The sequence below is a fragment of the Octopus sinensis genome, linkage group LG10, assembly GCF_006345805.1.
Source record: "Octopus sinensis linkage group LG10, ASM634580v1, whole genome shotgun sequence".
Lineage (NCBI taxonomy): Eukaryota > Metazoa > Mollusca > Cephalopoda > Octopoda > Octopodidae > Octopus > Octopus sinensis.
In genome coordinates, this window is record NC_043006.1 from 79,572,348 (window position 1) to 79,595,176 (window position 22,829).

The 22,829-nt window shown below is 37.8% G+C and overlaps 1 protein-coding gene across 1 annotated transcript in view; it reads right to left on the reverse strand.

Moving 5' to 3' along the window:
- The window catches only part of LOC115216545 (importin-5), a 119,686-nt gene that overhangs the window by 39,941 nt on the left and 56,916 nt on the right, over nucleotides 1–22,829 (reverse strand). Inside the window, exons 5-14 of the mRNA XM_029786003.2 lie at nucleotides 16,230–16,323; nucleotides 14,555–14,659; nucleotides 13,885–14,010; nucleotides 11,475–11,595; nucleotides 9,499–9,586; nucleotides 8,367–8,473; nucleotides 6,875–6,999; nucleotides 3,845–3,934; nucleotides 336–509; nucleotides 53–153 (exon numbers count right to left, since the gene is read on the reverse strand). Of these exons, the coding sequence (XP_029641863.1) occupies nucleotides 53–153; nucleotides 336–509; nucleotides 3,845–3,934; nucleotides 6,875–6,999; nucleotides 8,367–8,473; nucleotides 9,499–9,586; nucleotides 11,475–11,595; nucleotides 13,885–14,010; nucleotides 14,555–14,659; nucleotides 16,230–16,323 (1,131 nt within the window). The remainder of the gene's footprint in view (nucleotides 1–52; nucleotides 154–335; nucleotides 510–3,844; nucleotides 3,935–6,874; nucleotides 7,000–8,366; nucleotides 8,474–9,498; nucleotides 9,587–11,474; nucleotides 11,596–13,884; nucleotides 14,011–14,554; nucleotides 14,660–16,229; nucleotides 16,324–22,829) is intronic.

The following is a 22,829-nucleotide window of genomic DNA, read 5'->3' on the forward strand; positions in this document are numbered from 1 at the left end:
AGACACTTGTCCAAGCTGCTGCAGAGTAAAGCATCGATAAACATCAACTTACTTATCATAATAGAGGACAAATTTTTCTTCTGCTGTGTCGGCCACTGCAGCTAAAGTAGAAACCACCTGTTCCAACACCAACTTGCGGCCTTTCTCAACCAACTGAAACAAAAAAAGAGAGCGAAAAATAAAAATAAAGGAAGCTAAATAAATATACTTTGTTCTGAGGTACAATACAGCCGGGTTTTATGAAGAAGGGGATCAGTAATGAGCATTTTGCTAAATCAGAAACAAAATTTTATAAACTTCAGTATACGGGCTTCAGTTATGTTTATGTCACTTACCTCATGGAGCTTTTTATTCAGCACTTGTTCAAGCTTTCCTAGTATAGTATCGAGATATTCAAGGAGGATAGATTTGGGACAGTCATCACTGAAATTGACCAGAGCAGCTGCAGCATGGGCTTGGACACGGGGATTTTCATCATCATCCATAGTAAGCAGAAGTGCATCTACAACCTGGAAAACAGAAAATAATAATAATAATTAAAAAAATCATTGCTTCTAATTTAGTACAAGACCAGCAATTTTGAGGGGACAGGAGTGAGATGACTCCATTAACTCCAGTAACTGATTAGAACTTTAATTTATTGACCTCTGAAGAGATGAAAAACAAAAGTGATCTCAGCATGATCTGAACACAAAATGTGAAGAGTGGCTTTGTGGTAAGTAGCTTGCTTACCACATGGTTCCAGGGTCAGTCCCAATGCGTGGCTCCTTGGATAAGTGTCGTCTACTACAGCTTCGGGCTGACCAAAGCCTTGTGAGTGGATTTGGTAGACGGACACTGAAAGAAGCCCATCATATATATATTATATATATATATATATATATATATATATATATGTTTGTATGTCTGTGTTTTTCCCCCATCCACCATCACTTGACAACTAATGTTGGTGTGTTTACATCCTCGTAACTTAGCAGTTTGACAAAAGTGATCGATAGTATAAGTACTAAGCTTACAAAGAATAAGTCCTGGGATCGATTTATTCGACTAAAGGCAGTGCTCCAGCATGGCTGTAGTCAAATGACTAAAACAAGTAAAAGAGAAAGCCTAAAGATAACTTCCCTACTAACTAAAATAGCATATAATAGCCTCATGGTGATGCTGATCCTTTCTACTAAAGGCACAAGGCCTAAAATTTGGAGATAAAAGGCTAGTTAATCACATCAACCCCAGAGCTCAACTGGCACTTCTATCAACCCTAAGATAATGAAAGTAGAGGCACATGGCCTCGTGGTTAGGGCAGCGGACTCACGGTTGAGGGATCGCGGGTTCAAATCTCAGACCGGGCGATGTGTGTGTTTATGAGTGAAACACCTAAGCTCCATGCAGCTCCGGCAGAAGGTAATGGCAAAACTTCTGCTGATTCTTTCACCATAACTTTCCCTCACTCTTTCCTCCTGCATCTTGCAGCTCACTTGCGATGGACCAGCGTCCCGTCCAGGTGGGGAACTTATACGCCAAGAAACCGGGAAACTGGCCCTTATGAGCCAGGCATGGCTCGAGAAGGAACAAAAGAGAATGGAAAGTAATGTCAATCTCAGCAGAATTTGAAACCAGAACACAGTGAAGAAGACATAACAGAAAGCATTTTTTTCAACGCTCTAACAGTTCTGTCAGCTTACCACAACAACAACGATGATACCACTGCCCTGTTTTGGCAGCTAAACCTCAAGCATTCAACAAAGAGTATAATTTCAGAAGTCAACTAATGAATATTTTCCTGGTTAAGCAAATACCACAATAGTCAGTAAATGAATCGGAACAGACTGGCCAAGTACTCATGTATTGACCTAAATAGTGAAGTGGGTGCTTAACATACTTAATCTAGTAAGCTAAGGAATTTTAATTTTAAATAAGCTGATGAAAACAAACAGTATAGAAATAACTAATTCTGGTCAAAAAATATAAGGGAGACAACCCTGAAAGTCTGATTAACTAAAAATTAATTAAATATGGAATGAAGCAAAGAGCATTACAGTGCCAACTCCTAAATTCTTGACTAGTCAAGATTTTGGTCCCTGGTTATAAAAATTTCATTTTACATCCAATACAAATTATTTATCATTTGTAGGTTTAAGAGCTTAAATAAAACCTTGCTGATGAATCTTTTACAGACTTGTTTATAATGACTAGTTTATTATATAAAATAACAATTAATAAAGGAATTGTGTTATTTTTCATTTTCTTTTTTAGTGTTAAATATTTCTGTATCTGAAGGAGGAGTTAAAACACTTGTTTTAAAAGACAACCACTGAAAGACAAAGTAAAAATGATATTCATGTTTCTATGTAAAATGCTATGAAGATAAATATGCGCTGCCTTGATTCCTAGTGGAGTATGCTTGAAACTCATAAAGCGTTGTACTAGTAGTCTTAGGTTGTAAATAACTCAACCGTTTATGAACAAGAGTTAACACTTTTGTTGTTATACGAGGTGGTATCAAAAGGTTACCAGACTAGTTATATTTAACAAAAAGTAACTTATTTTAACATCATCTCCTTCGAAATAAAATGGTAACGTTTGAGCTGGATTTTCATCTTCAGGAAGAGATGGAAGTCCGCAGGTGCTAAAATCTGGCAAACAAGGTGGATACAGAAGCAATACCATGTTGTTTTTGGCAAGTGAGGAGAGCTTGTGATAAGGTGCATTGTCCTGAAGAATGCAATTCTTTGCGCTCCAGAAATCCAGTTACTTTCGCTGAACGTTCTCCTTCAAACGTTGCAGTAGAACTCTCGATTGATGGCCTGGCTCTAGGGGATGAATTCTTGATGCACAATACCACATTTCCAAGGAGATTCTTCTGCTTTTGAAATGACCATGCCAATCAAAACACTGGGTACAACTGACTGCCTCGTAGAACCAAGGATAGGTGAACAAAATCAAAATCCATAACATTGGGAAGCTGTAGGCACACAGCCAGAGAGGCAAACTCCATCCTCTATCTCTTCTAATCATCAGCCAAGTTTCTCACCACCTTCCTCCCTGTCTATTTCTTGATGTTGCACATTAGTTCCTTTGTGGTATTTCTACCCTTTTACTGAGGTTTTCTCCATGCAAGCTAATAGTCACAAGGGGTGGGATGTCTTTGTGTCACATTAGAAGACCAACCACTTCATTTTCTACCTTTGAACAATGGCCAGAAAAGCTCTGTTGTTCACAAGCTCCTTCATCATTCATTCATTGTTTAACATCTGTCTGCTATGCATGCATGGGTAGGATGGTTGACAGGAGCCAGCCAGGCTACTGTGTCTACTTTGGCAGGGTTCTTACGGCTGGATGTCTTTCTTAATACCAACCACTCAGCGAAGTGGACTAAAACAGATTTGCTATCATACTTATTAATTTGGTGTTCATCGTCACCAGTTTGATGGCCACTTTACTATGCTGGCATAGATCAGATGGAATTTACTCACGGAGGAAGATTTTCTACAGCTGGATATCAATTCTACCACCAATCCTCACTGGCTTCCAAGCAAGTTAATCATTTCCCTCATGGCTGGACATGTTTTCACTGAAGACTTGGAGTGAGGCACTGCTTGCACAACAGTCATGTTCGCTTATAACTGTCATGTGATGTCAAGACAAGGAGACACATTATATCTATCTATATATATATATAAAACAAACTGATAAAAATCAATAAATAAATCATAATAACCAACTGCCAGCCTGCTACAGCTGAATACTGATGAGCATATTGAGACATACAGTAAAATGAAGAGATAATTTCCTTTGAGAGATAAACAGGGACAGCAGAAGAAGTAGAAGAGGGAAGCGTCGTTACCTTATCATGAAATTTCTTTTGAAAACATGGACCAAAATCAGTAGAGAGCTGACCAAGTGCATTGCATGTAGCATAACGTACTCGTGGATGCTGCAAGAGAGGAAAAGTAACACACAAGATTTATAATGATTTCACACTAAAATAATACACATCAATAACCTATGATATAAAACTGTGAAAACAAATACACATTTATACTATGGAAGCACTCCATCGGTTACGACGACGAGGGTTCCGGTTGATCCGATCAACGGAACAGCCTGCTCGTGAAATTAACGTGTAAGTGGCTGAGCACTCCACAGACACGTGTACCCTTAACGTAGTTCTCGGGGATATTCAGCGTGACACAAGAGAGTGACAAGGCCAGCCCTTTGAAATATAGGTACAACAGAAACAGGAAGTAAGAGTGAGAGAAAGTTGTGGTGAAAGAGTACAGCAGGGATCACCACCATCCCCTGCCGGAGCCTCGTGGAGCTTTAGGTGTTTTCACTCAATAAACACTCACAATGCCCGGTCTGGGAATCGAAACCGCGATCCTACGACCGCGAGTCCACTGCCCTAACCACTGGGCAATTGCACCTCCACATTTATACTAAAGGTAACTTAAATAACCCTGAGACAAACTTAATATCTGAAAATCACGAGGTTACCAGGTCACTTACATAATATCTTCATATCATGGATTAACAAATGCTAGTCTGAAATGATTTCCCTACAACTTTCTCCATATTCATAGAAAGATTTAAGTTCAGTGATGTACTTAAATCAAAACACTCTTTGGTAATACAGCACTCATACAGTTATGAGTGATGTGCATTACTCCCTTTATCCAGAAGAAATACCTATTTCTTTACTACCCACAAGGGGCTAAACACAGAGGTGACAAACAAGGACAGACAAACGGATAAAGTCGATTATATCGACCCCACTGCGTAACTGGTTCTTATTTAATCGACCCCGAAAGGATGAAAGGCAAAGTCAACCTTGGCGGAATTTGAACTTAGAACGTAACGGCAGACGAAATATCGCTAGGCATTTTGCCCAGCGTGCTAACGTTTTCTGCCAGCTTGCCGCCTTTATCTTCTTTATCCAGAAGAAATACCACAAGGCATTTCTTCTGATACTCTAACAACTTTGCTGCATACAACCATCACCCTCCAAATAATAACAAATATAGTAATAGTTAATTTTCTACATAGACACAAGACTAGAAATTTTTGGTAACTCACCTTGATGAAAAACTCTCAACCCTTCTACCCATAGATAATTTGTTGTACCAATTTATGGGAAAAGGTAGGCTCCAGAGCACAGACAGATTAGTTGTTTGAGAATGTATTACGTACAACTTGATTGGCCCTTCAATCCAAATCCTGCACAATACTCAACCAATCACAACACAAGCTTAAACCAATGTTCAAAACTCACATGATAGGTAAATCCTGGGCTGCGGAGTTGAAACAAAGAACTTCCACTCCAACTCCTCTTTACATAATGAAGTGATTGTGGTCTACATATCTCATAAAGCATATGCATATGCTTGTACATTGGGTAGGCTTTTTATGTTATAACTTATATGTTATAGTAAAAAATATAGATATTGTGAGTCAGAGTCGATATAGTTTTACTGACTCCAACTCCAGCTATCCCTTAATTGTTTCCGACTCTGTCTCCACAGCCTTGGGTAAATCAACATTCCATTACAGATTAGCATGCTGAGTCTATAAAAGGCTGATAATATTCAATATGCCATAATGGAAATTGGTCTCATTACAATCTTGACCCCATATATGACTGGTACATTATGTAATCAACCCTAGAAGGACGAAAGGCAAAGTTGATTTTGGCAGGATCTGAACCCGCCACAGCTAAATATCACAAGGCTTTGTCTGATACTATGAAGATTGTGCCAATCTACTGCCTTCATAATAACAATGAAAATATTAATAAGAAGAAAGTGAAACACAGGTTAACCCTTTAGATTAATGTTTGTCAACACATTAACACATTATCTTTGACAGCATGGCACCCAGCACCACCAAATCACACAACTCTATTCTTCAGAGCTTCAACATGTTACCATGTTTATATGCACTTTGAAGTAATTAGATCCTGGATTCTTAACCAGGAATTGAAACCTCAGCCTGAATATTCCAGCAAGCTTCTTTCCTTTGTTCTCTGAATTTGCAGTCGGAGTTTTATGAGTCAGCTGTAAACTGTTAACATCTTGGGTTACGTTTAGTTCAATTAGTGTCGGTGGCACGTAAAAAGCACCCATTACACTCACGGAGTAGTCGGTGTTAGGAAGGGCATCCAGCTGTAGAAACACTGCCAGATCAGACTGGGCCTGGTGCAGCCTCCTGACTTCACAGACCCTGGTCAAACCGTCCAACCCATGCTAGCATGGAAAATGGACGTTAAACGATGATGATGATGATGAAATACCCTTTCTTGTAGTGACTTAGTTTAGCAATGGGTCTGTTATAAATATGAACACTAAACAAAATTCTCTCTCTCATACTGACCTGGCACTTACAGAAGGGGTAACACACCTGCTTCCTTTCACCAGCTCTTTCAGAGAGTCAAGATATCTCTCTCTCTCTTTACTCAGTGGCTGTCACAGAACTAACATATCCCTCCTACCTTCTCAATAACTTTCAGAGAGGTAAACTCTCTTTTCTCTCCTTTTTCATCAGCCACCTAATAGTGGACTACAATGACCAGAGATATCTATATGAGAGACAACAGAACAACAACCAGCCTTTATGTATTAACAACTCAAAGTAGTTGTTAGTCTCATAACAATAAATAAAAGTTATGTTAACTATGATATTTCTTCTGTCATCTATTTCTATGGCCAATGAATTTACCAACACACAGCTTTTCCATGTTTACTAAACTTCATCAACACCTTGACCACAATATCCTGATAATATAAAACACACTTATGGCTACAATCCATCCATCACACACTCATCAACATGACAGCTATGGGCATTAAATTAACCTGCAACTAACAAAAATAGATCTTACCGGATCTTTCAGATAAGGTAACACAGTTTCAACAATATTGGCTAGCATTTGCTCCATTTGGGTATGGCAGCCTTCACCACAAGCAGAAATGGCCATTAATGCGGCATGTCGGCAACGCCAATCAGCTGTGGAAGAATAAATTTATTATAATTAGTAAATACAAATCATTTTCACTCATGCATAATGTAAAAAATTTAATACAAAAATATCATGGTCAATATTGGGTTAGGATAGCATTATTGTTACAATGTGGAGCCTTGTTCACTTGTATGTTATTGTTGGCACTGTAATAATCTTGTCGCCACTATTATGTTGTGGTGGTATTCTGCGTTTTAACATCTTTGACTCATCTATCGTGCTATCGCTGATAGCTCCGCAAGACAATGACTTTGAAACATCTACCTTAACAGTAACTTGAACTTGTATACAACACGTAACTGACAGACACTGATTCCAACTGAGAACTCATACAATGACTAAACTACTACTGACTTCCTGTGACATAGTGGCTAACTCATTCATACCACTTTGTCATGTGGGAAGGAGAGTACCATTTTCATTGCAACAATTATACTAGTGAAAAAATGAAAAAGAAAGGATAAAATATGAGATAGCAGTGTTCTCAAAAAATTATGGTAGCTTCATATTGATAAGTACTGCTCTTAGACCATAAAATCTATAATAAATGTATGAAAGAAAAAACAAAGAACATAGAACCAACTGTAGCTAGGAGCTAATGAGCTTCATACTTGGGTTTTTTATTAATTTTAGAAAATCAAATCAAGGTTTTGGTTGTTTAAAATAGCTTTGTCTAAAAAAAAACATTTCTGAAATTCAACAAAAGGGTGTTTTTTTTTGTTTTTGTTTTTTGGGGGTTTTTTTTTTTACAATTTAATCAGGGGGGGGGGGCTTACAGACTGGTAGTGTTGGGTATGTATATTTAAGGCCATGAGTTTAGTACCTGAACTGGACAGCACAGTGTGTCCAAAAGCAAGACACTTCATACTCCAAATCAACTCAAGTGGATGAGTTGGAATGCAGCCCTTCTTCCAGCTGTCACATCATAGATGTCCTGCTGAGTTAAAGTTGGTAGGGCCAGGAGGGTGTCAATACCTGATCACAACTGCACAGGCAGCTAAAACAATTAACAAAAACATGGAACATGCTACAAAATCATACTTGCTACTGAGTGGCAGCTATATTTCTAGTTGTGTGTGTCCATTCAAGTCAACTTGGCCCCATTTTAATGAGCCCAATTAGATAAGTTGAGAAGTCAAAGTTGATTCAGGTGAAATTTGAGATAAACTAAATAGTTTAAACTATATTATCTTGTCTCAGATCATGTGGCGCTTGATTACACAGCCATTGTGAGACAAAAAAAAAGCAAAAAGGGGTGGGTGTCAATATTAGGAAAATATTTAAAAAAAAAAAAAAGAAAGGGTGTGGGAAGACAAGGGAGTAATAGAGTAGGAAAAAGGGTTTTAATATTTACCATTCGTCAACATCTGAGGTATATGAGATACAATGGGAGGCAAAATAGTTTTGCCTCCCAAAGCACAGGCAAGACGATCCAGTGCATTCTCACCGACTATGGCATTACTGGAGAGAAAGAAAGAAAGGACAAATTAGAAGACATTGATATAAAGGTAACTGAATGCACATAATACATAAGGTCTTAGGGCAGCTTGTGAACAGAATGTGGCTCTTTGAAATGTGTCATCAATGTGTCTTCTAAATACATTAGAGCACTACAATTAACCCTTTGCCTCTTTTACTTGTTTCAGTCATTTGACTGTGGCCATGCTGGAGCACCGCCTTTAGCCGAGTAAATCGACCCCAGGACTTATTCTTTGTAAGCCTAGTACTTATTCTATCAGTCTCTTTTGCTGAACCGCTAAGTTACGGAGGACGTAAACACACCACCATCGGATGTCAAGCAATGGTGGGGGGACAAACAGACATACAAACATATGCACACACACACATATATATATATATATATGTATATACATACATACAACGAGCTTCTTCCAGTTTCCGTCTACCAAATCCACTCACAAAGCTTTGGTCGGCCATGAGGCTATAGTAGAAGACACTTGCCCATGGTGCCACGCAGTGGGAATGAACCCGGAACCATGTGGTTGGTAAGCAAGCTACTTACCATACAGCCACTCTTGCGCCTATCCAAAATATTTTCATCAGTTTGCCCTCATACTTTTTTTCAGACATTTAGCTAACCCTTTTTGTTTCATACTTTTTGGGTAATATAAGTCCCAAGTTACTTTGGTGGTTGGCAAAAATTGGAAATGCATATCATCTATGATGCATGGACATTGTGGAAATATGTTATGTGAATTATGCGTATTATATGACAGGCAAAGGGTTAACTGTATCTAATGAAAACTAACTGAAATCACTCCTGGTTTCTAATGAAAACCCCACCGAAATCACTCAATGATGCAAGACATCCAGTTCTTAAGATGCTCAAAATAATTTTTAAATCTTCCATCATAATTTACCAAAGAACCTTCCATTCACTTATGAAATCAAAATGTTCAAATACTGATATTCTCACAGTAAATTAAAATTTCAAATGGTATTTATATATCTAAGTGGTATAGTACCTTTCTATGTCATCATCATCAGCTTCATCTTTTTGAGCCCAATCAGGATCCTCTTCAAGGTCTACCATAAGTGCAAGCGTTTCAGGAACTGAGTAAAAATGAAAAATTTTTTTTTAAAAAGCCACAATTAAAACAGATCAAAATATATGTAAGCACCACATCATCATTACTTTAACACCGTGCCGTCAAAAATGGCAGCCAATTGTAGTATTTTGTGTATAAATAAGATACATAATAATCAGACACAAACATTCACACACTTCCCTTGAACATGCACACACATATATCTACTCAGAGTTGAAATGCTGTTTGAGTTTTCTTTTCAGCGTTGAACGTCCACCATCCCATTTCCATTGCACATACACATACCTCCCTTCTACATTCATACACATACTCACACAGAGTTGAAACACTGATTTTTTGTCACCCCTTCCTTTTTCATTCATATATTGTGACAGAGAAAAACAGAAGATACAAGATGTGCTTTTGCCACTTCTTTTCTCTCGTTGCTATTACTTTCTCTCACTCTCTCTCAGTCAGAGCTATTACTCTCACTACTTCTCCTTCACTGAATTAGTACTTTCTCTCTTCCCCCTTTACTTATACTACTCTTTCTCCTACTCTGTGATTTTGGACAAATATATATATATACATATATATACACACACAAATATATAGAAACACTACGCTCATTATTCTATTAGGAGATTCACTTCCCCATGCTTGCATGGATCAAATGGAATTTACCCTTCCTGTTGCCAACCCACATCAGTTTTCAAGCAAGGTAATATTTCTTCACGGCCAGACATGTTTTCAAGACACCCGTGCCGGTGACACGTAAAAAGCGCCGTCCGAATGTGGCAGATGCCAGTACCGCCTGATTGGCATCCGTGTTGGTGACATGTAAAAGCACCAACCAATCGTGGCCATTTGCCAGCCTGCTCTGGCCCCTGTGCCGGTGGCATGTAAAAAAACACGCACTACACTCACAGAGTGGTTGGCGTTAGGAAGGGCATCCAGCTGTAGAAACACTGCCAAATCAGACTGGAGCCTGGTACAGTATCCATGGTTTACCAGACCCCGGTCGAACCATACAACCCATGCTAGCATGGAAAATGGACGTTAAATGATATTGATGGTCCAATTGCATGGCAAAAACACTTGCTTACAGCTATTTTGTTATGTCAAGAAAGGAGAGTGTCGGGACAAGGGGACAAACATTACACATATGGAAAAATAAACTGTCCACATGTCTATACACACATCCTTTTTGTATTTGCTTAGCACGATTACTGATGCGAAATCAATCGTGCTAAAAACAAATGTTGCTGCACTTTGAGAGGTTCATTTTTCAAATAATAAAGTGCAATAATTGCATTTCACTTCTTTATATGACTATGAGTTTATTAACTCATCAATTTTCTGAGCAATCTTCCAGTTGGTTTATCAGAATTCTTTTACTGCAGCTTCTAACCTTATCAATGCCCCCCCCCTCACCGTTTTTCTTCTTCTTTTTTTCCTGTGCTAATGTACCCTTCCTGCTAAGTTCTACACACTACTGATTTTAAAGTATTAAACAATGGCTACATGGATACAAGTGGCCAGAGACAGTCAACAGTGGAAGGAGGCCAGAGAGGGGAGTTCCTCTTTCAGTAGTGATGAAGCACTGGATATTGGACGTTGGAAACAATTGAGATGTTCGTCTACTCTGGATATGATACTATGACAACCACTTTTATCACAGGTTTTGTTAATGAATGGATTTGAACTCAACACTCTCAGTTATATTATAACATTGCTACTATCTCATGGCCCCGATTTAAAGTAATATGGGGGAGGATCATTTAGAGCCAAAAGGCATTCCCAGTGTAGCTCTAGTGATGAAACCTCACTCTTCAATCATTTAAACAGCAGACCAACTCTGAACAATTTAGTGGCAAGATGTATGTACAATATTCAGGAGCAATGCAACTCACCCAAATTTGGGATGTACTTCCAGTTTTTGCGGACCATAGCAGCAGCTGTTTCTGACAGAGCAACAATTACTTCTAGTGACAGTTGCCGTCGATGATCGTCAGCTTCCCGATTGGATACTACCTGGGTAACAAAACAAACAAGAAAGAAATTACTTCTAGCATATATTTTGCTTTTCATTCATTATCCTAAAACTATTATCATACATAATATGGAACGTAATCCTAGATACTCTATACCCGACTAAAACATCAGAGCAGAACATTTCAGATGAGGGCTGACCAAGCCTAAACAACCTTGGGTTTATAGCAGACCTGCTTTTACACAAACAAACACACACAACTTTAAGCTTCTTTTCCTAAAGAAGCATAGTAGTAGGATGGTTTTTCAAATATTGGATCCTCATCATTTCAACATCCACTGTATTATACTTGAATGGGACAAACAAAATTTAAGGCAACTTTTATACAGCTGGAGGCCCTTTCTGTTGCCAATCCTCACCTGTTCCTAAGACAGATAATATTCCCTAAGGCCAAACATGTTTTCCATGGAAGACTGGGAATGAACATTGCTTGTATGACACTGATGCTCACTTACAACCAACAGGCAATGTCAAGACAAGGGTACGCATGCATGCATGCGCACACTCCTTTCAGGTTCTATCTACCAAATCCACTCACAAGGCTATGATAGAAGACACATGCCCAAGATGCTGTACAGTGGGACTGAACCCAAGACCACATAGCTGGGAAGCAAGCTTAAAACTTTAGCATTTAAACCAGCCATATTTGGCCAAAATATCCTGCCTCTTGTATGTTTAAACAGGCCAGATCCAACATTTCACACCTACCCAACAATGTTGTTCTAAAAATAAATAATTGTGTCGTAGGAGTGGTTGTGTGGTAAGTAGCTTGCTTATGAATCACATGGTTCCAGGTTCAGTCCCACTGTGTAGCACCTTGGGCAAGTGTCTTCTACTATAGCCTCGGGCTGACCAAAGCTTTGTGAGTGGACAGAGGCTGGGAGAAGCCCATCATATATATGTGTATATATATATATATATGTATGTGTGTGTATATGTTTGTGTGTTTGTCCCCCAACATCGCTTGACAACCGATGCTGGTGTGTTTACGTCCCTGTAACTTAGCTGTTTGGCGAAGGAGACCGATAGAATAAGTACTAGGCATACAAAGAATAGGTCCTGGGGTCATTTTGCTCGACTAAAAGGCAGTGCTCCAGCATGGCCACATTCAAATGACTGAAACAAGTAAAAGAGTATGTCATTGATATCTTGCAGCCATAAGATAATGCATGATTAATTCAAAGCAAAGTGAATTAAATAAGTATTGCATTTTGACAGAATAATCTGAATGATGAAGGGTTAACACACAAACAAAATTCATCATCTGAATAAAATCATGGAAGAAATCAAACACAACTGAGAAATTCTGAAACATTTTCTTCTTCGTTTTCTCGGTTGTTCACCTCCATTCCCACTTGAAGCTGTGACATTTAGTTTCCTTATCATGCTTGAACAATGACATTTATTTGCTCCTCTTTGCTTTTTGGGGAAATCAAATCTTATAAATATTATTTAACTCTTTCGTTGCCGTGTTTCTGTTGTAAAACACTGTCTTTGTTTCAATTAATTTTGAAAATAATGAAAACTTTAATGCAATAACTGTGATTTATAAGCTAGCTGGCAGAATCGTTAGCATGTCTGGCAAAATGCCAGGTGGCGAGCTGGCAGAAATGTTAGCATACTGGGCGAAATGCTTAGCAGTATTTCGTCTGCTGCTACGTTCTGAGTTCAAATTCTGCCGAGGTTGACTTTGCCTTTCATCCTTTCAGGGTCGATTAAATAAGTACCAGTTACGTACTGGAGGTTGATGTAATCGACTTAATCCCTTTATCTGTCCTTTCCTGTCGCTAACCCTCACCTAGTGCCAAGCAAGGTAATATTTCTTCCAGATATTTTCCTCAGATGCCTAGAAATGGATAGCATTTGACAGTATGATGACATTTGCTTGTAACAATCATGCCCTGACAAGGGTACACAACATGCAAACACGTACATACACACACACACACAACAGGTATCTCTTTCATTTTTCATCTATTAAATCAACTCACAAGGTTTTGGTCAGCCCAGAGCTATTGTAGAAAGCTTTTACCCAAGGGGCCACAGAGTGGGATTGAACCTGAAACCATATTGTCAAGAAATCAAACTGAACCACTGGTAAACCTAAATATTAATTTCATAATTATCATCTCACAATTTTCAAATCAGAGTTGAAAGCAAAATATACATGCAAACTTAAAAGGACAAAGTTAGATCAGGATAAGCAAAATTGAAAAGAACATACACAAAGGTAAATAAAATAAATGATAATGAAAAATTTCAATAATTACCTTCATACAAAATGGCAGTATTAATTCTAAATGACTTCGCAGGAATTTGGGTACATTGTCAGCTAGTTCAATCAGGCATTTAACAAGGCAGTCCTCATGGTCGGAATTTACACTTTCTGCTACTCCCTATAGAAAAAAAAAAAAAACATCCCTCATTGAATACACACATATACATATATACATGGACACACAAACCCCAACCACTCTTGTTTTGGTTAACATACTTGTTTGATTGGCAGGTGGATATAGTTTAATTTCAGGTAATGAAGGTATTACATTTTTTGCGTTCAGAATTTTACTCGTTACAAATAAGTAACGTTTTTAACAACCATTTTTCCATGCAGAATTCATTGAGGAAAGGCATCTAGCTGTAGATTTTCTACAGTTAGATGCCTTTCCTGTCATTGACCCCACCTATTTCCAGATCATTTCTCATAGAAAACTAAAACAATGGATACCACTTGTTTTACAATAAGTGCACAATATTAAGACAAGGACACACAAACACACATATGCAACAGAGTTCATCATATATATATATAATGATAATGTATATAATCTAAATATATGATTGAAAACTAACATAGAAAAAAAAAATGCTACTCTTTAATTGAAATTCCTGAAACGAAATCAGAAAGTCGACAAATTAAAAGATTTACCAATAACTTACATTTATAATACCAGGAAGAAGTTCTCTGAAGTGGTTCAGAACATTTAACTGTTTTTCATTTGCTATTATAAATGCAGTTGTAGCGTGAACAGCTTCATACCGAACCTAATGAAATACAAATGAGTAAATAGTAAAAAATCAAGTGTGAAGAAACAGAAAAAAAGAGAAAGGATTTGGTGTTGAAATTTTTTTTAGATAGTTAATACAACAATGAAACTTCAAATGATTAAGACCAGTGCTTCTTAAAGTAATTGGTACTGCTCCCTGCAGGGCAATGGAAAAATTTTATATGGGCTCTGGGGACTATGGTGATATATACATGAACCACAGCACAAAAAGTACATGACTTAGTTTGGCCAAAGCCACATGCTAAAGGCAGGGCCAATAATCAAGCACTGATGTACCAAATATTTACTGAGAGTGGTTTTGTGGTTAGCAGTCACCCATGGCAGACTGCTACTTGAAACTAAACCTGATATTTAAAATGGAGAGAAAGAGTTTTCAATTGTAGTAAGGAAGGTGTTGTTAAAGTGCTAGTAAAAGAAGTGGGGGTGATAGTTTAACCCTTTAATATTTAAACTGGCCATATCCGGCCAAAATAGTTAATCTGTTTTATGTTCAAACTTACCGGGTCCAGGCTCTCACACCTACTCTACAATGTTATTCTACATTAAGTAATTACACCATCAAGCTCTTGAAGATATGAGATAATGCATGATTAATTCAAACCAATGGGAATCAATAAGCATTATGTTTGATTGAATAATCTGAACGCTAAAGGGTTAAAAAAAGTCTGAGAAGACTGAATTGGGTATTAATTATAAAAGATGAATGCACTCCAACTGACAGCACACTGCCTTTTGATACCAACCCACCTGAGACTGCTGAGATATGAACTTCCAGTTTTACAGTGATCTAAATTTAAATTTTTTTATCTAAATGCTATTTCAATTTATGATCCAAATACCACCTGAATAATGGCTAAGTTATTTTACAAAACTCTTCATTATTTTCATAATTAATTGAAACAAAGGCATTATATTTCAACAGAAACATTACAACAAAAGGGCTATTCTTGAATCACAAACTGACACAATGTCTTTTAAAGTGCATACCATGGTTTGGTAGGGGCTTAGTGCCAAGTCATTTAACATTTTGGTGCTAACCCATCCAAGACCATCTCTGATTCCATAATACAAACTTACTATTTTAACCCTTTAGTGTTCAGATTATTCTATCAAACATAATGCTTATTGATTCCCATTGATTTGAATTAATCATGCATTATCTCATATCTTCAAGATCTTGATGGTGTAATTACTTAATATAGAATAACATTGTGGGGTAGGTGTGAGAGCCTGGATCTGGTCAGTTTGAACATAAAACAGATTAACTATTTTGGCCGGATATGGCCGGTTTAAATACTAAAGGGTTAAAGTGGTCTAAATTAAAAACTCCAATAAAAGATTTCCTGTTAGTTTGTAAAACCAAACACCAGCTTAATAATAACAATTATTTTACTAAATTCTTCATTATCTTAAACTTTATTTGAAAAAAAAAAAGTTTATTTTAACAGAAATATGATAACAAAAGGATTGAAGTTTGGATTAATCAAATTGGCAAAAGAAAATAAAAGAAATTTTAAATTATAAAAAAAAAAAAAAACTTGACTCACATCAATTGCTTTGTCTTGTAAACACACCCCCAACATTCTTTTAATGGTATCCAAATGCTGATTTTGGGCAACACCAAAAACTCCAGGAACAGAGCTGAAATAGAAGTCAAATATTTACATTTAGAAATAAAACCTAAACTAGAATATATAATAAATAATATGCAACCTCAACTTAAATAGAAAGCAGAGCAGAAGCGGACTGAGTGTTAAAGATATCTCCCCATGTGTGCAGTAGCAGTGATTACCATAAAAATCCCATGTAATTTGCGCAGGTGATTTTCAGGATAAAATTTGTTAAAAAAAAGCTAATCATGTAAAATTCACACCCAAAAGTTTTCAGAATTGCCGATATAGCCAGGAAAAAAAGGTTTTCAATTTAGTTGTATTTAGCATAACTTCACTTACTTATGATTAGATTTTATTAAATTTTCATTAAATAAAAATAATTTCTGTTTAATGGGTATCACATTGAAAGCTATTAAATTACAAAGTGTTTATGTTGTTTATAATAAACTTTATTTTACATTTCTTGCCTACAAGAGATTATGTCCTATCTTTAGCATACTGCTGTATGTCTTCTCAAATCACGATCCCAGGAAAAGTTGTTGATAAGAATCACCAACAAAAACAAAGCTGATAAATACGCACAGGTGTTGCAAATTAAGATGGATTACCAATAAACACCAGCTTGGATGACACTTTACTCAACTGACAGAGGAGGGTGACCGATCAAGCTGATTATGTAAACAGAATTATTTTCCACCTATTCTTGTCGGAACCTTTGATACAGAGTATCAAAATTTTAATCCCTTACACACTTACAAAATGTCAAGCAAACTTTAAAATATGTCATTACCATTATTGTTAGTATGGGTAGAACTTATGAATCGTTTACTGCGAAGGAGAAATTAAATATGTTGAATATGCATTTGAACATGGCAATTGAGCTGCAGGAAGGTATTTTAATGTTAACGAAGCCAATGTTTGAAATTGGCATAAACAGTATGACAAACTTAAAACTGCGCCTGGTAATAAACATACAAAAATAAAAACATACAATCAAGATTATCCATATCACTATATATGTCAATGGTGCTCCACTATGATAGGTAGAAACTCCAAGCAATGTAAAATATGACTCAGACTATGTTTACTAGCATGAATGTTAGACTTCAAAAAGTAATTAACCATTTAATGGTTTTAGTAAGTTCATATAGAAAAAGTAAGCATTATATCATCTAGCACAAAAAATAAAAGTCAACTTCATTATATTTAAGCCATTATTTTTTCCTGCGAAAACTTATTCTGACATGAAATGGGTCAGCTTCTGGTACGAAAGTCTACGTTTTGTACATCTTTTTCCAAAAAAATCCTGGAAATGATCTACTCATGTAATTCACACACCCACTAAAGTTTATTTTATTTTTGCAAAAAAAAAGTGCAGAAATTACATGGGTTTTTACGGTATGCTGTGCAGACATTGGAGTACTACATAGTCCTCCAACTTGTTAGATCCTGTCAGCCCATGCCAGCATGGAGGACAGCTGCTAAAAGATGAGAATGAAAAACACTTATTTGGTAGTGGAAGCATATTGAATGCTAAGAGTGAAAGATAAAAAATAAGTGGTGAGGCCTCAGGTCTTAGGGTGATGGGGACCACATAAACAAGATGACACATGACACAGGGTAATATGATATACTGAAGGCCTGTCTAACTAGTGAGGAAACCTCTATGGCAAGGGTCAACAGGCCTGCTAAATTTATTGCATCAGTGATGCTGCATACAAAAATTTGCGAAATCCATGTTTTTCTTACCCATCTTTGGGTAACGAATAATAAAACCCAGTATCAAAAAATAGAGCAAAAAGTCATGCTTTTTTGGCAGTGGCTTCAGATGGATAATTGTTTCACATTAATCCTTTAGGAAAAACATCCAGCTGTAGAAACTTTGGCAGATCAGATAGGGACTTGGTGCAGCCTTCTGGCTTGCCAGCCCTCAGTCAAACCGTCCAACCCTTGCCAGCATGGAAAGCAGACATTAAACGACGACGACGATGAATTTAAACCAGCCATATCAGGCCCAAATATTCTATCTGTTTTATGTTCAAACCAGCCAGATCAGGCTTCTCACATCTACCCTACAATGTCATTCTAAACAACCAAATAATCAAAATCTCAAAGCTATAAGATAATGCCAAATTAATTCAAGACAATGTGAATAAATAAGCATCACATTTGACAAGAGTTATCAGAATGCTAGAAGGTAAAGATATATAAACATTTCCCATCTGGCCTGCAAGAAAAAAGCATTTTAGCTACTTTACCAAACTCTGTTTTTACATGCTCATCAGACCAGCTAGAAGTAACAACCAAATCTTTCACAAAACATTTTTTTTTTTAAGTGGGGTTGGCTATTGGACATTATGGTCTGAGATGAACAATGCCTGAAAAATCTCAGTGATCATGACCAGAATGCTCACAAGCTTTGCATGATTAGGAATGGCCTGGGAACCATCCATCATCAACTTGTCCGACTTATGGCAACAACGAAAAATAAATATTTAACAATGTTACAACAACATTCACTACCAATACGGCCACCATAATCATCTGAGACCCCCTTCGGTCAGACACTGACCATGGGCTTGCACCTAGAAAGTTACCTTCTGGGCAAGGTTATTTTTTATGGAAGACCAGCAGTCGCCCATGCATACCAGCCTCCCCTCTCCACACCACCAGTGTTATCCAAGGGAAAGGCAAAGGGGCCGATACAGCTTGGCACCTGTGACGTCGCAACTCATTTCTACTACTGAGTAAACTGGAGCAACGTGAAATAAAGTGTCTTGCTGAAGAACACAACACGCAGCCCAGTCCGGGATTCGAGCTCACAACCTCACAATCATAAGCTCGACACTCTAACCACTGAGCCATGTGCCTTCACACCATAATCATCACTGTTATTGTTACAGTAAAGACAATTATGTGAAATATTTTCTGTTTTTTAGTAGCTGCCGCCACCGCCACCGCCACTTATTAATAATCATATCAGAGTGTATCCTATCTTTTAACTTACTACGATACAATGCTGATCTGTTAATGATTTGTTAGGCTATTACACAGCACTCCTATAGAGAATCATAAGAGCACATCCAAGTTTTCAACTTAACTATGCAGTCAAGGAATGTCTCCACCTCAAAATGGATAGCATGCCAGTATGCATCAGGCTTTGTCGTTGAGAGAACTCCTTAATTATACATCACTATCTGTTTCTAGACAAGTAAATTGGATCAGCAAACATTAATAACTGTATATTCTTTTATTCGTTTCAGTCATCCGACAGCGGCCATGCTGGAGCACCGCCTTTCGTCAAACAAATCGACCCCAGGACTTATTCTTTGTAAGCCTAGTACTTATTCTATAGGTCTCTTCTGCCGAACCACTAAGTTATGGGGACGGGAACACACCAACGCCAGTTGTCAAACAATAGTGGGGACACACACACACATATATATTGAAGAGCACAGGCTCAAAATGTAAAAGACTTTCTCACTTTCCCGGGTGTCAAACTAATACACCTGCTTGCTGTTCATACACCTGTCTTCGTGTTTTGTTTTTCTGTAAATTTCAGCCCAATATATATATATATATATATATATACACACACACACACACACACACACACACGACAGGCTTCTTTCAGTTTCTGTTTGCCAAACCCACGCACAAGGCTTTGGTCGCCCTGAGGCTATAGTAGAAGGCACTTGCCTCCCACCAAGGTGCCCACGCAGTGGGACTGAACCCAGAACCATGTGGTTGGTAAGCAAGCTGCTTACCACACAGCCCTAAGCGACATATATAACAATGCCAGTCTTGTAAAATGAAATTCCCGGTTTAACTGGTAAACCACCATACCACTGACTCAGTTCACTGTGGTTAGCTTGAAATACATTTCCAATATCATTCACCTGATACAACTGATTGGTACACCTCACTCATTCGAGTTATTGGCTAAAAAGAAATCAATATTGATTTTTGTTGGGGTGGAGGGAGATCCAGATCAAAAGCGTTCAAAATCAATACAGTTGTTGTTGCTAGCAAAGCTATTTGTTATCTTAGTATTCCATTTCATGTTGCAATGTTGCTAAAAAGAAAAACAAGATTCAGTTAGCTATTCAACACTAACGATTGTAATCTACTGAACTTACAAGTGTTTGTTGAATCGTTAGCTCCTGCACGCATTTTTTTTCTCTCCTTGTTTCTCTCCATGTTTCTTTTCTGTGTATCTTTCTGTTGAAGAGCGTAGGCTCGAAACGTAAAAAGACTTGTTTTATTTATATTCCTGAGCGCCATACTAATACAATTGTTTGTTTGTACTCCACATGCCTTTGTCTTTTGTTTATTTTCGTAAAGCTTCCCGTTATATATATATATATATATATATGTATAGGCGCAGGTGTGGCTGTGTGGTAAGTAGCCTGCTTACCAGCCACATGGTTCTGAGTTTAGTCCCACTGCACGGCACCTTGGGCAAGTGTCTTCTACTATAGCCTTAGGCTGACCAAACCCTTTTGGGTGGATTTGGTAGACAGAAACTGAAAGAAGCCTGTTGTGTATATATATATATATATAATCATCGCTCCAGCATAGCCACAGTCAAATGACCGAAACAAGTAAAAAGAATAAAAAAAAGATATATATACATCATGCCGGTGGCACGTAAAAAGCACCATCCAATCGTGGCCGTTTACCAGACTCGTCTGGCACGTAAAAAGCACCCACTACACTCACGGAGTGGTTGGCGTTAGGAAGGGCATCCAGCCGTAGAAACATTGCCAGATCAGACTGGGCCTGGTGCAGCCTTCTGGCTTCCCAGACCCCAGTTGAACCGTCCAACCCATGCTAGCATGGAAAGCGGACGCTAAACGATGATGATGATGATATGTACGTACATATGTATGTATGTATGCATGTGTGTAAAACAAACTGGCAGAATCATTAGCATAGCAGGTAAAATGCAGCAGCATTTTGTCCATCTTTACATTTTGAGTTCAAATTCTACCAAGGTCCACTTTGCCTTTAGTTCTTTTGGGGAGGGGGAGGGGTCAATAAAATAAGTACCAGTTGAGCCATGCGGTCAATGTAATCGACTTAACCCCTCCCTTGAAATTGCTGGCCTTGAGCCAAAATTTGAAACATAAATATATTGTCTACTTGTGCTGTTTTATATTTTTTTGCTTTTTTATTACTTGTCACAAAGAGGCTCCGTGACCCCACCACCACCATTTTTTGGTGGTGGTCGTGGTTGTGGTGGCAGCTTTGAAACTGATAGAAGGGAGGAAGTTATCCTCAAACCAGAGACCTGACTGAACTGTTTGAAATAGAGTGAACTCCACTAAAGATATTGGAGGACCAGGGAATCTTCGTGTGCCTACTTTTACTGGGTAGTGAATCAAGAACTCAGAAGAAAGAGAACCAGAAAAAAATACCACAAGGCACTTTGTCCGATGCACAAGCAATAACTTAGCCAATCTGTTGACCTGGGCTGGTATTTTATTTTACTCACCCCAAAAAGAATAAAATATAATAGTGACCTTGAAATTATTTGAACCTAAGAAACAGAGAGCCTGAATAAATAAAATGAGGCAGATCTTAATGACTGCAACAATTCACTATCTGAACGACAAAGATGAGGCAACTTCTATGCTTCATTTACAAGTACAATTTTCATGCTTTATTTGTAAACTAGCAGTATCGCCTGGCGTTGCTCAGGTTTGTAAGAGAAATAACTATATAAGCATTTTTAGAGAGTTATAGCCAAAAAATAGCAAAAAAAATGCATTAAAAATGGGGGAAAAAATTATGGTAAATTTTTTTTTAAATCATTGACTCTTCATAGACATTTTTAGAGAGTTATTTCCCTTATATAATAGCGAAAAAATGCATTAAAAATGGGGGAAAAAATTATGGTAAATTTTTTTTTAATCGTAGACTCATCGTAGACGCGCGCTAATACCCAGAAGGGCTCGATATGAATCACGACTATAAGATACCCGGTTTTGGTTAAACTGCACCGCAAAATGTGGGAGTAGTTAGGAATCTAAATCGTAGAAGACAGACACACAACTTCACTTTTATATATAAAGATATGTTACACATAGGCACAGGCATGGCTTTGCGGTAAGAAGTTTGCTTCCCCATCACACAGTTCGGGGTTCTGTCCTACTCTGTGGTACCTTGGGCAAGTGTTTTTAACTATAGCCTATTATAGACCAAAGCATTGTGAGTAGATCCGGTAGGCAGAAACTGAAAGGTAAGCACGCATGTGTGTGTGTGTGTGTGTGTGTGTGTGCCTTTGTGTCTGTGTTTGCCCCCATTTCACTGCCTGAGAGCTAGTGGTAGTGTGTTCCTGTCCCCATAACTTGGCAGTTTGACAAAAGAAGCTGATAGAATAGGTATCTGGCTTTAAAAGAATGGGTACTGGGGTCGATACATTCAACTAAAAGCTCTTCAAGGCACTTCTCCAGCATAGCCTCAGTCTAAAGACTGAAATGGGGGAAAAAATAAAGTTTCTTCCATGTAGCTTGGATATGTTAGGAGATA